General features: G+C 44.8%; 1 protein-coding gene across 1 annotated transcript; it reads left to right on the top strand.

Moving 5' to 3' along the window:
• Positions 1 to 10,448: 10,448 nt before the first annotated feature.
• On the top strand, positions 10,449 to 13,645 carry ING4 (inhibitor of growth family, member 4). Its single transcript, XM_008940813.1, has 7 exons — positions 10,449 to 10,542; positions 10,745 to 10,911; positions 11,104 to 11,218; positions 11,541 to 11,649; positions 11,965 to 12,112; positions 12,506 to 12,567; positions 12,777 to 13,645. The coding sequence occupies exons 1-7, from the start codon at positions 10,449 to 10,451 to the stop codon at positions 12,814 to 12,816; spliced, it is 735 nt and encodes a 244-aa protein (XP_008939061.1). The 3' UTR covers positions 12,817 to 13,645.
• The last annotated feature ends 733 nt before the right edge of the window (positions 13,646 to 14,378 follow it).

The raw sequence follows: 14,378 nt of genomic DNA on the forward strand, positions 1-14,378 counted from the left end.
ATTTTGATAAGGGCTGCATTGTATAGATAAAGGGATGAAAGGCTGGGATTTGCAGGTGGTAGGCAGAGGTGGGAAAGGTGCAGCACTGAGTGTTAAATGCTATGGTAGACACCACGTCAGTGAGGAAGGAAGGCTTCCTGTTGAAGGTGGACATTAATGTGGTCGTGTAGACTGTCTTTTTAAGGTCTCTTGCTTTAAAAAAGAAAGTAATGTGCACAATCTAAAAGTACTTTAAAAAAAAATCTGGCTACAAAGAGGTTTGGAAGAACAAAGCAATCATTGCTGGGATGTTTTAGCTTTTTTTGCATACTCTTAGAGCTCTTAAGATCTTTTCAGTTTTTCTGGTGTCCCGTATAGTATATGCAACATTACTTCCCTTTGTTAGCTAATTATAAGACCGTTGCTGTGCTTAATCTAGAGTTTCAGAAAAGCACATGATAGGAATTGTCATCTTGGAGTCAAAGAGCATCCATCTTAGTCTTCAGTAAGTTAGTTTGCTGATAGACTTTCCTGTCATGGTTTTGTGACTTTTGTCCATAGTTAATGTATGCAGTTCTAATATTCAGTAGTTGTACCTGTAATGCCTTTACCTGCCGTGTCGAAATGTCCCCTTACTAAAAGTTTCTTCCCTGTGTAGATTGTAATTGATTAATCCTTAAGCTTCTTTCTGGTAACTTAGGAAAGAAAAAAATTGCCTGCAATAACAGTTTTGAATTTTCTAATTACCATGTTGTACTTCTCCAAACCTGCTGTAATCTTTTGACATCCTACTTGAACTTCTGACTCTCTGAAAAGGCAGAGGGTCATTCGTAACCAGTCTTCTTCATGGTACCAACTAAAGAAGTCAGGTTCTTGTTCTTCTGTGGGGTGTGCCCTTAGCCCTGTTTGCATTTCAGCTGGGTGCTCGTATGCAGAAAACTATCTACCACGATATTGCTGTGATAGTGTCTTTCTGTTCCTTAGAAGTATGGTCCAGCAGCCTTTCTCCATCACTTATTTTGCTTGTTCCTGTGTGTGGTACCATCAGTCAGACCTGACAGAGTACCTGTTGGCAGTCAGGCTGTCTCTTGCTGCCCCAGTAGCATGATCCTTCCATTCTTGTTCTTCCAGCCTGCATCTCACTTCCGAGTGACTAACTGTTCTTTTGTTGGATCAACAACTCCTGTGTGATCTCTGTGAGTGGTGCAGCCACTGCTGACAGTGCTCTGTAATGGATTTTGAAGCTTTATGCAGCCAATTAAAGTACTTTTAATGTATCTTATGGGTTTTTTTTTCCTTAGTCTATCTTGTTATGCAAGATGCTTTCTAATAGTACATCACGTATTTGATGCAAGTTGTACTTTAATTACTTTTAAAAAATTACTTTCACTAATGAAATGTATACTCTTACCAGGAAAGGTCTAGTTAGGCAAGTTTAACACTTCATCTCACCCTAGTTTAGTTCTTTGAGATGATCTCAAATCAGCTATTCTGTTTCTTTTCATGCCTGCCTGGCAGCATTCAGTTTTATTCTTTTCCTCAGTATTTCAAAAACATTCAGTTGTTTTAAAGTAGCTCACTAATATTCCAAAACTTCCTGAAAATTGATACAAATAAGTAGTCCAGAACCTTTGGTCAGCACTTCACAAAATGTCTAGTATTTACATTTACTTTTTGGAATTGAATTCTTTTAGTATCATAGTGCTAATACAGACACCGTTTTCAGCTGAATTTTTTTTTCCCTTCCACAGAGATTCTGTTTCATGTGGTTTACTGGCTGGATGGCCTGCTCAGGGAATAAATGAGAACTGTGTGATGAAAGAGGGCAGTGGTTTGTAGGACCTCTTAATATCCTTGAAGAAAGGAAGGTGTGTAATGAATTAAGTGAAGATTGTAGGAAGAAAAACGGTGCCCTCATGTTTCAGGCAGTTGAATACCACTCTGACAAAGTGAGTTTGATTTTTTTTGTATTTTTGGGGGTCACACTTTTGACAGGTTCTCCTTGCATGGATTGTGCTCCCTTCAGATTGTGAGTGCAAATTTGTAGTTGTCAGAGGAGGAGATGTGCAGAGTGCTCGAGGCTGTGACTGAAGTCTGCTTGGAGCAGATAATTCTGAAAAGTCAGGTGAAGTTGCATTTTTGGCTATTTCAAGGTGTGTTTGTAAGTAGCCAGCTGCCTTGGCTTTGATCTCTTTGCCTCCTTAAATCTCTTGCCCTTCCTTGTGTGGGTAAGGGCAGTGGGCTGCTCCATGGCAGCTCTGTGGAGAAGCATTCCGGTGTCACAGCCACGAACACTGTGAAGAGCCCACTACAGACTCACCTTCCACATTGGGTTTTGGGTTGTGTTGGTGTGACTCTTCATTAAGCAAAGAGAATAAAATAAAACTTCCAATTGCTGCCCCTGGGAATGAGAAATGGCTTGTATGAAAGCCTCGTGTGGTCAGGTAATTAAAACTATGTTAAAATGCACAAGCAGTCTGACAGAGCTATACATACAGCATCAGTTGTTTCAGTTCAATTTTCAGTTAAATTTTACATCTTCTGCTTTGGACATCTAAACTTTTTCAGGAGATTTTTGCAGAATAGCCAAGTTAAAAACAGTTCTCTTAGTAAAAGGCCTCTGCCAGCTTCTTAGGTCTGGTACTTCAGTAGCTTGCAAGTCCTTGCTGTGATTAGAAACTGGGTTTAGACCTAGGATTTTGCCTTTGTGTTAAGCTGCTAATTACAAGGCATATCTGTCTGAAATGTGTTATGCTTCTAGCAGATGTTTTTGCAGTAGAAAATATACACATTCCTTCTGTGCTGAGCATCCTGACAGGGGAACTCTTTATCTTGTCTGCTCTGGTCACCTTCCTTCCTTCACCCTACTGAAGCTGCCCCTTCAATGACTGTACTGAGCCAAAGCATTTGGGAAAGCAGAACAGGAGAAATATTTCTTGTTCCACTTCTCTTCTTCCTGAATGTTATTCTTTGAGCGTGGCTCCTTCATCAGTGCTCTTCAGTAGCTGAAGTTAAGCATGAAAAGATTTCCATCTCTTAACATATTGTCCTCCTTCTGGTCTCTAAACCACTTTATGTCTGCTTCTGAGGGGTGCAAGCAAGATGCTGAAGTGCTTTCCCTCATGCCAGGAAAGCAGTACAGCTTTAGCAAGGGGAAAACTACAGGTGCAAAGGACTTAGAGATGTGGGAAGGAATGCAGTAAGAATAAAAAGAAAGAAAATAGTGTCTTGTGATGAGAATATTGAATATGTATGAAGACTCATTAGAGGAGTTTGTGCTTGCTCAAACTAGAGTTGTTCTTGGCTCAGTATTTGCTTGCACACTGGGTTAGAAATACTGTAGTGGAAGTTTTGAGGGGAGGAAAGGAAGGGTGACTAATACAGATTTTCCAGAGGATGAGATGCAAACACTGAGTTGTCTTCATGTTCAGAATTTTCCAGAAGATCGCAGAGCTTCTTTGTAACAGGTTTAAGTGAAATCAACTTATTCAGAAGAGAATCCCAAATAGTGTTCTACAGGTCTGTTCCTATGTGAATGTGCTGTGAGTGTAGGGGTTGTCTTTATAGCAGAGGCAACTGCCCTGCGACCACATGTATGTTCTAGCATCAGTGATTCCATGCTCACCCATCTAGTGGGTGTCAGAATGAAGTAAGTATACTTAGTGACAGCAAACAAATTTAACTGTTATGGCAATGGAACCAAGGCATGTGTGTCTCTCCTCAACTGGGGCCTGAATTTGTTATGAAATTATCTCTGTGTTCACTTACCTGTACTCTTCTGCTGAGGATGTGGCTGCCCAGTTGCTGAGATAGCTGAGGTGAATGGAAGGGTCATGTTTGTGGATGTAATTTCTGAAGCAAACAAACAACACCTTCCCTCATGGTTCCAGCTGTCACTGTCCACCCTGTGTGATGAGGCTGTTGCCTAATTTGCCTTGCTGAATGGGGAGCACATGTTGTTGCAGCTGGGAAGTGTGTGCCAGACTGGAAGGAAGTTCAGATTTCCTTACGCTTGTATTGGTCTGTTACTGAATAAATGCCAGCATAAAATGTTGTTAAGGAATGGTAACGAAACAATAAAAAGTTTCCATCTTTCCCCTCCTCAAACCTCTGAGGAACTAGATTGTGCCAACATTTGGTCTAAATCGGACCTAAATGCTTGGGACCATCATCAGCAGAGGGCAAATAACCTTGGTGAGCTTGAGAAAGTAGAAAGATGTCACTGGCCTGTCTACTCAGATGGCTGCTTGATATTAATTCCATTGTCTTGGAGGCCACCAGTCAGGACCTGTTCCAGGAGCAGACACTAGGACATAGCTGCCTCAGTGAAGAGGATGGTGGAGACAGCAGACTTAGATGAGGAGTCCTCAGCTGGTAAGTTAATGTGTACTGTGTAGTCATTTTCTTTTAGCTTTTTTTCCCCTTTTTTTATACTGATTAGGAAGGGATGGAGTTTCCTTTGTGCAAAGAAAAGGAGCATGTTGAGAGGCACACAGAGTTGCACCATTTCAGGGCTTGTCCATACCGGAAGGCTTAAGCTGGTGGAGCCACAGAAGAACAGAAGCAGCACATGCCCTCTTGAGAGTGATCTTTTCTCTCCTAGAGCTGATATGGAAGTGTCCATTAATTCCTTGATAACATTAGCTAACCCAGTAAAACAGGGTTATTCTTCCAGAATAGCTACATGTCTGGATGTTCCTCTGTGTAGCTTCATTAAATGCATGTTGTCATCTTGATACTCGTGGAGGGCATGGGTGTTATGCCAGAGCTTCCTGTAGGCCAGCCATTGGTGGCTTCCCAGTCCTGGCTGCATTCCAGGTTCCCCAGCAGTTCTTTTCTCTCTCACTTTACCTACCATCATTACTCTTACCCTCCCCAGTGTAGAGTGTGGCCATACCCTCCTCCTCATGCCTCTGAAGTTTCTTAGATCATGCTTCAGGTACATGGTTCTCTTAATAAATTGTTTCTATATCCAACACCGTTTGGTGCAGTGAAAGATGTCCTTCACCTCACTGAGGGCTTGGACTTGTTGTCTCTGTGATGCAGCACGGGTGATCTGTGGAAAATCACAGCAGGTCTCATGCAGGGGAGAGAATTTGGTGATTCATAGGCATCATTTGTTTCTATGTGAGAGCTACTGGAGCAGCCCATGCTAAGCTACTGCATTTGTTATTGTTAATGACCAGTTTGTTAATAATTTATTTTGTGATTGACTGGTATTTTTATCAGAGCTTGTACAAGATGGCTTTACAAGACAATGCATACTGCTTTTTTCTGCATTCCTTCACTCACCCAACAGCAAATCTGATGTGACTATTTTTACCAATAGCCCTGTGATGTCTTTGGTGGTGGTCCCTGCCTTTTGAGATCTGTGACAGGCTGGAATGGTGCAAGTCTCACTTGACATGTTAGTCTTCTAGGTCCCCCAAGCTCCTGATATCAAGGCTGATCTTTAACACAGAAATAAAGATCCCTTTTCTGAGACATAACAACATTGCCTGCTCTCTTGGCTGTGGGTGCTGTAACATTGAACTAATGTAATAAGCAAAAGACAAAAAAAGGAGAGGGTCCACACCCTGGGGGAGTACTAGGTTCCTGTGGCTGTTACTCTATCATTGCTGACTGATAGCAGTCTTTTCCTGGGCAGTGCCTGAAGCAGGTGTGCCTGGGGTGGACTAGTGTGCAGTGCACTGGCCCAGAGCTTGGGGTATATGACTTATAGAATTCTTGGGTGCCTGTGGCTAAATCAGTTTACCATGGACCTGAGTACCCCCTTTATAAAAATGTAGGTAATGTCCCTTACAGGGCTGCTGGGGCAATAATGTTACAGTCAGGCTGGTGGGGCTGAGCCAGGTGTGAACACAGAGACAGGTATGTGTATTATGCTCATGCACCAATTTCAACAGGAAGGTAAATAATTAGCTGAGAACACAGGACAGAGTAGAAGCAGCAGTGTAAAAGGGTTGTACCCTCAAAAAGAGGGACAGAGTGATATAAAAACAACCCTTCCCGCAATGAGGCAGCAAGGAAGCTCGGGAGCCCTGGAGGATGGCTTTAAAGCCAGTTGTCCTTCAGTATACTTCAAATGCTGCAAAACTGAGAATCGTGGAGTGCTGAAAACTCCCATGTGCTGCCTCTGCAAGATTCCAGACAGTTTCCTTTGGGGGGGGGACAAAGAACTTGCCCTCTCATTGTGGCAGTCCCTGGCACAAGCAGGATTATTTTAAATTACCTTCAGCAATGTGGTGTTTAAAGTGTTTGCTGAAATCTGTGCTGTTCAATAAAGCAACCATGGTTATGTTTCAAAATGTATTTTCAGTTTTTTAAGTGAGTTTAAACCTGCATCTGAACACAACGGGTGACCAGGTGTCTCTGGGAGGGCACCAGGTATTTATGTAACACTTGGTGCAATGGATCTGTTTCCAGGAATTTGGGCATTGTCACAGGACAAACCTGTTGTTTGGCACAGTTAAGAGTGGGGTGGAGGACTGCAGCATGGTGGAAGTTACCTGGTTGTGTAGGCTTGCTCTGTGTCTGTATGTCAGAGCTAATAGCTGACGAGACAGCTGAAGTTTTATTGGTTGCCTACACTTGACACCCCACCTGTGTTTCTAAAAATAAAATATTAAGAATCAGAGGGGATGGAGAGTGATGATGGATTCTGGCTTTTGGAGAGTGAGAGGATGTGGGACAAGACAGCACGGTTACAGATGCCTGCAGAAGGATGAAAGGGGGCAGGAATGACAAAGAGGAGAATAAAAGAGACGAAAGAATGAGGGTAGTGAAGAGATCAGAATTTAGGAAAGAGGAAGCTAGGTAGGTAGACTTCTAACTTGTGATAAGAGATGAAAACAAGATTTAAAAAAGGCATGGGTAGGGAAAACTCAATGGTAGGCCTGCAGCAATGATTTTCAGGGTGATCTTAGCAGCACAGGAATCTGGGGCTGTACGTGTCTGTGTGTGGGGCTGTATGTGTCTGTGTGGGGCTGTGCAGGTTGACACAGCTGTGTTAGCCCCAGGCTGTCCTCTGGCCAGGCTGCTGGCCTTGCTGGCACTCCTCACTGTACATCTTCACCATCTTCCTCTCTTGCTGCTATGCCATTTGTGTTGAAAGAGGCCCTTGCTTATCTGGAACAGAGTGACTGTCCTTCACTGTCCTCTTCTCTAGTGACCAAGGATACCTGTAGGGTGTTTTTTCTTCATTATGATCCCTTTCAGAATTCAAGAATTGTTTGGGTATTTTACAGTATGTAGTATTTGGTCATGAGAAATTTAGGTGCATCTTACAATAAGAAGAAAGAGCAAATGGATTGTAAAGGCAAAAAGAGAAATTCAGGAGGAAAGGAAAATTACATAAATACCATGAATATTTATGATGGGGACTGAGGGAAAGCGTGTTGTGTTAGCAGGGATGAGGAAATGGAAACTTAAATTTTAGGATTAATGGGACTGTTAGGGTGGGGATGTCTGACAGCCAGCATGGCACAGGCCAAGCGGCTTCGGCAAGTGTGCTGGCCTCTGTCATAAGTTCTGTGATGCAGAGCATCACTTTTTTTTTTAAAGGGTAGATGAGACCTTTTGAGTGAAGCTGCAGATAGTAGTTAGGTTAAACTATGTACCATACAAATAATTTGTTGCTCAGTTAGAACTTGCATAGCTGCAGCTTTATGTTGTTACACAATTTGTTCTTGCCAAATGCTCTCCAGATCATAGTGCGTAAAGCACTCAGTTACTTCACACTTTGAGCTGAACAGATAGAACATCTTTAGAACAGTTCTGGTTATAAAGTCTCTGTACTGTCACTTAGTTTGTTTTCTCCCAGTTTATTGATGAAGCAATTACAGAACTTTGGTACAATAATAGAACTGCAGAATGAAGCATCTCGCTGAGGTTTTAGGAAAACATTTTGATGGTTTTAGCAGGGAAAGCGTTCAAATGACAGGGATTTGTCTCATTGGTCCCTGTGGATACCTGGCTAGCTAATGAGCCTCTGGAATATAATTGCTCATCGGTGCTTGGCTGGTAAATGACCTACCAATGGTGTCTGTGCCAAGCATCTGCCAGGCCAGAGCTGGACATGGCCTCTCTCTTCACTGCTGGGAGCTCTGCACACATGGGGGCAGGTGACGAGGCAGGGGAGCCCCTGGCCTGGCCAAGGGGCTGGCAGAGAGGGGAGGAGGCCCCAAGAAGAGAGCATCTCTGAAGGATAGGTGGCATGGGCTGAAAAGACAAGACCAGGCATGTAGAGGCAAAGGGAAGGTTGAGGCTCTGCAGACAATGGCCTGGAAAGAAAAAATCCAGTGTTGATTTTTACAGTAACAGCTGTAAAAACTAGAGCATGGCTCCTTTCATGTTCAAAGCAGAAGCAGACTCCTGCCTGAGTTGCTCCTGCTGCAAGAACATCACTGTGAAACGTGGCCATAACCTCATGTGGTTTTGTTCTGCCTGGAGAATAGCATCCTACTGTTTCTTGTGCTAGCTCAGGTGCTCGCTCTGTCTCGAGGTTTCCAGCCCTGCTGAGGGACAACTGTACCCTTTTCCTTTTTATAGAAGAGAAAAAGAAATTTACATTTCTCTTTTTTCTTTTTTTTAAACTACAAAATAAAGAATTTAGAAGTCATGATCTTCCAGGATAAATAAACTCCGTGTAAATCTGACATATTGTGCACAGTGCAAACTGCTTTCCTCTGGAGGATACCTGTCTGTTCTCTGCAGGGGATGCTTTGGAGAGGAATGAAAAGTGGCGTGCTGCAGTTATGACACGTTTCATTTGCTGTATAAATTGAAAGGTTTGGAGCTGATGAGGCTGGGGATTGCAGGAAGGAGAAGAGCATAGTCTTGAGGCTCCCAAGCTGGATTTCATCCCTGCCATAACTTCCCTCTGTAAGCAGTGATAATTTTTAGCATTGTGTTCCCTTGGTCTTCTGAGATGCTTTTTGAGATGCAGGGGTGTGACCTGGTAGTCATCTGCTTAAAGCTTGTGTGAAGCATCTCACGCTGGACAAACATGCAAGTATCAAATTCAGGAATGTGCAGAGAGCCTTAATTTTGCCTCTTACTTCTTGAGAATTTGATTTTGCATTGCTAACTGTCCTTGAATGCAGGGGGGTGATACCTGTGCGCTGTGTGATTATGGGCCTGGGTACGTAAGGATACCTACCACCTGATCTTCCTCAGGTATTTAAATCAGAAATGGCCACAGAAATCTATTGCAACAATAGTTTGATTACTACAAGGATTCTGTATGTAACTTGATATATTATGTTTGTGGAAAAAAAAAGCAGTTAAAGGAACAGCTTCTGAGCACAGTGAGACCCACAGTTGTTCTTACCTCTTAACAGGAATTCATTTAATGGCCTGTGTGTGGTACCTGTTAAAACCTGCCTCTTGCATCCAGACTTTCCCCACTGGCTGAGTGCTTTTCAGAGAAATGTCTTTGCTGTAGAGATACGTGGCAGTAAAAACAGAGACTGCTGCTAGGCTGATGTGTGAGATGCTTCTGATGATGGGTGGAGATGTCTTCATTCACACTCCCTGTGTGTTAGAGAGTGGGTTCAGGAAGCAAGCATGCTTATGTTGTGTTTCTGAACAGCTTTTCCCCCACCTTTTCTTTTTTTTTTAAAGCTCCAAGAGAAATTTGTATCTATTTTAAAATTAGGTATAGAGGTGACAATAATGAAGCTTGAACTTCAAGTTAATGCAGTGACACTAGATCTCAGTTTGATTAGACGGGCATGGAAAAATGAGAGTTGTTTTCATCGGCTCTGTCAGTTGAGCATCTGGTGATGCCTAGGGGGTGAGCAGCACACTACATTGAAAATTAATTGACTATCAACATCACATTGCTCATTCGGAGCCCTGCAGATATTTATTATTCACCAGATGCAGCATCCTTCCAGGTGTTGGACAGACCACAGCGAGCTTACGGGGCAGAAGGCAGAAGAGGAACACGTGACTGCTGCTCACTGCTCCCCGTCCTGCCTCAGATTTCCTCTTGGCCTATGAACAAAGTGTCCTCTGTCCCCTATATGTAAAATGAATGCACTAAAACAGACTCACTTTTCAGTTAATTAGCATTTGATCGACTTTAATTTGTACGTCCCTGTATAGAAGTGACTAAGTGGCATTATTTACCAGCTGCTGTGCTGCTTCTCTGTGCTGAGCAGGGTTCTTGCATGGATACATTGCATTGCAGTGGCTGACTTCAATACAAATTTTGGGTTTCTGCTTTCTTATTGTAGGGTTTTCTGCATGGCAGCAGTTTTCTGTTGGCTAGTATGTATTACAGAGCTGTGCTCCTGGATTCAGTATACCACGTTTTTAGAGTCTGTCCTTTGGAGTCGATGACAAACAGAAGGACACGAGTCTGTGCCAGGAAGGGGCGTTGGGAACGGCTGGAGTGACGGACGTGTTGCTGTCAGTTAGCTTTGTTCCTGCACTGGCCTGGTGAACAGGAGCCTGACTTCTCCATGTGTCCCCCTTTCCCTGCAGGTATTGAGAACCTGCCGTTTGAACTGCAGAGGAACTTCCAGCTCATGCGAGATCTGGATCAGAGGACAGAAGGTGAGGGTTAGAGGTGGTTTTGTGGAGGGGGCAGGAAGTACACGGCTTGAACAGCTTTTCCTTCCTTTGCCCTTACCACAGGGGTAGCAGGGCAGGGGAGGAAGCCTACAGCTGCTGGGTTTTTCAGTCCCTGGTCACGGAGGGCACTGCAGTGTGTGTGGATGTATGTGTATTTATGTATTTAATGCTGAACTTGTTTCAGACCTCAAGTCGGAGATCGATAAGTTGGCCACAGAGTACATCAGCAACGCACGGACCTTGTCTTCAGAGGAGAAACTGGGGCTCCTCAAGCAAATCCAGGATGCCTATGGGAAATGCAAGGAGTTTGGGGACGACAAGGTTCAGCTGGCTATGCAGACCTACGAGATGGTATGAAGGGAAGTGTCTAGTGTTTATTGTATGAAAGGCTGTACTAAAGCCTCCAGTCTTGGAAGGCCCTGCTCTCTTTGTAGGTCCTATCTGCTCTTGCTTCTCAGCTCTTAGTGCAAGCCCCACGCCCTCTCCTCCTTGTTCCCTTGGGCTCTATTCTGTGCTGACTCCTGGTCACTGTTGTCTTTGCAGGTTGATAAGCACATCCGGCGGCTGGACACAGACCTCGCTCGCTTTGAAGCAGATCTGAAGGAGAAGCAGATAGAGTCGAGTGACTATGACAGTTCTTCTAGCAAGGGCAAGAAGAGTGAGTACCACCACGGGGCTGCAGATTGATACAGGAGGCAGCCAAGTGACTATGGAAGTGGTGGGGATGAAGGCAGGCACTGGAGTGGTACAGATCAGAGACTGTTACGCTGGAATCTGAAGGACAGGTAAAAAGATGGTGACCTGGGCTCTTCTTGTGTGAGCATGGTCGAGGCCACTAGATAAAATTAAGATGGGCTGCATGGCCCGAAGCAAATACACACTCCAGAGCAGGAGTGTGTTTTAGTGCTGGAGAGGTTGTTACTGTCAGGTGTCTGTTTTGATGGGGTGGCAGATGCAACACTTTTTTCTCTTCTTACCAGAGGGCCGAGCCCAGAAAGAGAAGAAAGCTGCCCGTGCTCGCTCTAAAGGGAAGAATTCTGATGAGGAAGCACCAAAAACTGCCCAAAAGAAATTGAAGCTTGTCCGCACGTAAGTGTTTGAGGTTTGCAGGGAAGAGGAGCAGCACTAAACTCAGACCAAGGGAGGCCTAGCCAGGCTTCCTCACAGAGAATCTGGTCCTCCCCTACACCAGATGGTGTGTCCCCTGACCCTCCTTGGGAAGCAAGAGGAAGGAGACCTGATTCTTTCAGGGGGTGTGCCATGAAGGGGAAAGCAGGTCACTTGAGTGACATGGAGTGTACGTGGAGAAGTGGCTGTCTCTAGGGAACAAGGGCGTTGCCTTGGGAGACGTGAAGGAGCTCGAAGCCAGTTGTTTTGCTGACCTACTTTTTTCCTGTCCTGCAGTAGTACAGAGTATGGGATGCCTTCAGTCACCTTTGGAAATGTGCACCCTTCAGACGTATTGGATATGCCCGTCGATCCCAACGAGCCTACTTACTGCCTCTGCCACCAGGTCTCCTATGGGGAGATGATTGGCTGCGACAACCCAGACGTAAGAGCCTGCATTGGATGGAGGTGTCCTGAAAAGGGAGCGGAGACAGTCTTGTCCTGCTTGGGTGGGGCCTGATACAGCAAGCAGAGGCAAGAAGGGGGCTTACCTCACGTAGTTTGGAAGGGCAGAGAGGTGGCTTGCTAGGGCCTGTTAAGGTCCTGTTTCTTCAGGGCTTTCCTTAAAATGACAGGTTGTTTTCTTGCCCCCACAGTTAGCAAGGAAAGAATGGAGTTCTCCTTGCTAATATTGTGTAGGTTGGATGTGAGTCTTCGTTCCCTGATTGCTGTTAGGGATTTAGGAGTTTGTTATCAAATGCTGAGAAGCTTTGGTAGTCCTGAAGCAGTGATTTCAAAAGAAAACTGCTCTTTAACTGTCTGCTCTCCATCCCAACAGTGCTCCATTGAATGGTTTCATTTTGCCTGTGTGGGTCTGACAACAAAACCAAGAGGAAAATGGTGAGTGAACAAACAATCTGAGGGGCCCATTGGTCTTTGGAAAGGGGAGGTCCTTGGTGGCAGAAGGGAGAACACTGTATATATATACACTTAGAAGACCACTTAAAAAGAAAAATTTAAATCTAGGCTTTGTCTGGGACCTTGGAAAAGGTCCTTTGGGACTGTACATTCACTGTTCCTATCATGCCATAAATACTGGCTTTTTGCAGGTTCTGCCCTCGCTGTTCCCAGGAGAGGAAGAAGAAGTAAACCGCCGTGAGCCCTCAGCACTGCTGCAGGAGCTCTCTTCCCCCTGCCAGGGCTTCGTCCAGCTCCCCCAGCCCCTGGGGCCTTGGCTGGGGGGAGTCTTGCCCTGTTTGTGGTTTGGGCCATCCCTGGAATGGTGTGTACCCTCAGAATGGCTGCTGTGTGTTCTGTATCCCTGGTTGCTTCTGAATCCCTAAGAGAGGCCCTCTTTGTGTACTATTCTGAACAGGTCTCTGAACCTCAAAGGGAATGAATGAGGGCACCAGGGTAGCCACCAGATTCCAAGGGATTCAGGTAGCCCCTGATTTTCCTTGGCTTTCCTTCAGCCTCCTCAGAGTTCGTTGCCTCCTCTCTGCTTAGAGAAGAAGGCTATAGGATGGGGGAAGGAAAGGAGGTAAGTCTCCAGGATTTCAGGTCTTTGATTTTGCTGGCTCTTTTCCAGGAGAGCGCTAGCGAGTAGCCAGGCCACCTCTAGCCACATCTAGCGGGCTGGGTGAGAGACTGAAAACCAAACGTTCTCCCTGTCTTTAACCATTCCACTGCTGGCACTGAGCAGCCTCTATCGTTGCAGAGAGGGGGAGGGATTGTTTAGAGCTAGCTTTGTCTCTTCTTCCTGGGGTAAGCCTGCTGGTCTGGGAAGCACATCACGTGAGAGAGGAAGAATTTCTGACCGCATGAGGAGGAATGGCTTGACCTAGCCTGTCTTCCAGCTACAAAATTCTGCCTTCCTTTTGTGCAGTGGTGCTTCTCCATTATGTTCATGATGGGAAGTTTGGGGATTCAGATCCCGCTTGTATAATACAGAAGGAATTAAATAAAGTTAATTGAAACACTCTGTTTGCCTTGCTGTCACCTCCAAAGTGAGCTGTGACAACCGGTCTCTTTAATTGTGTTAATAAGTGACAGAAATTGTAAGTCAGGCTTGAAAATGTACCTAATATAATTGCCAAAGGTTACTGAGCTTTCCTAGTGGCTGTGAAAAATATCTGCCCCTTCAGTCATGCCCTCACAAGAGGGTGGACATCATTCATGTTTTTGCGGGATCATTTACTTCATCAGTTGTCCTCTTTTAAATGAGGAGAGGTGGAAGTTCTAGAAGGCCAACCCTCACTGTGGCTGTTGGGCAACACAACTGAGAAGATAGACTGTCAGGGCAAACCTCATGCATCCAAGAACGAGGGCAGGTTTTCCTGGTAACTTGCTCCCTGGTGGGTCACTGTCACCTTGGATCACCTTGTTGCCAGAAACTCCAGCTGTCGTTACTAAGATAATGTTAGGCTCCAAAACAATTACTGAAGACATGTCTGTCTGTGTAGTGTCTGCAGGAAACTGTGCAGAGGTGATCCATACTGAAGCTCCCCTTTATCAGTTCCATTGCCATGGCCTGGAGACTGATGAGCTTGAGTCTCTTCTTGCTTGGTCTCTGCTGTTCAGAAGGGTTTAAGCTTTTCACCTGAAACATGAAATAATTTCCTCACACGATCAGCTGTAAAAGAATTGAGCATTTTACTTCATGTACTCATGAAGCCACAGCTCTTTGAGGTGTTCATTGGTAAAACCAGAGG

This window comes from Merops nubicus, unplaced genomic scaffold, assembly GCF_000691845.1.
Source record: "Merops nubicus isolate BGI_N331 unplaced genomic scaffold, ASM69184v1 scaffold7755, whole genome shotgun sequence".
In the NCBI taxonomy this organism is placed as follows: Eukaryota; Metazoa; Chordata; class Aves; order Coraciiformes; family Meropidae; genus Merops; species Merops nubicus.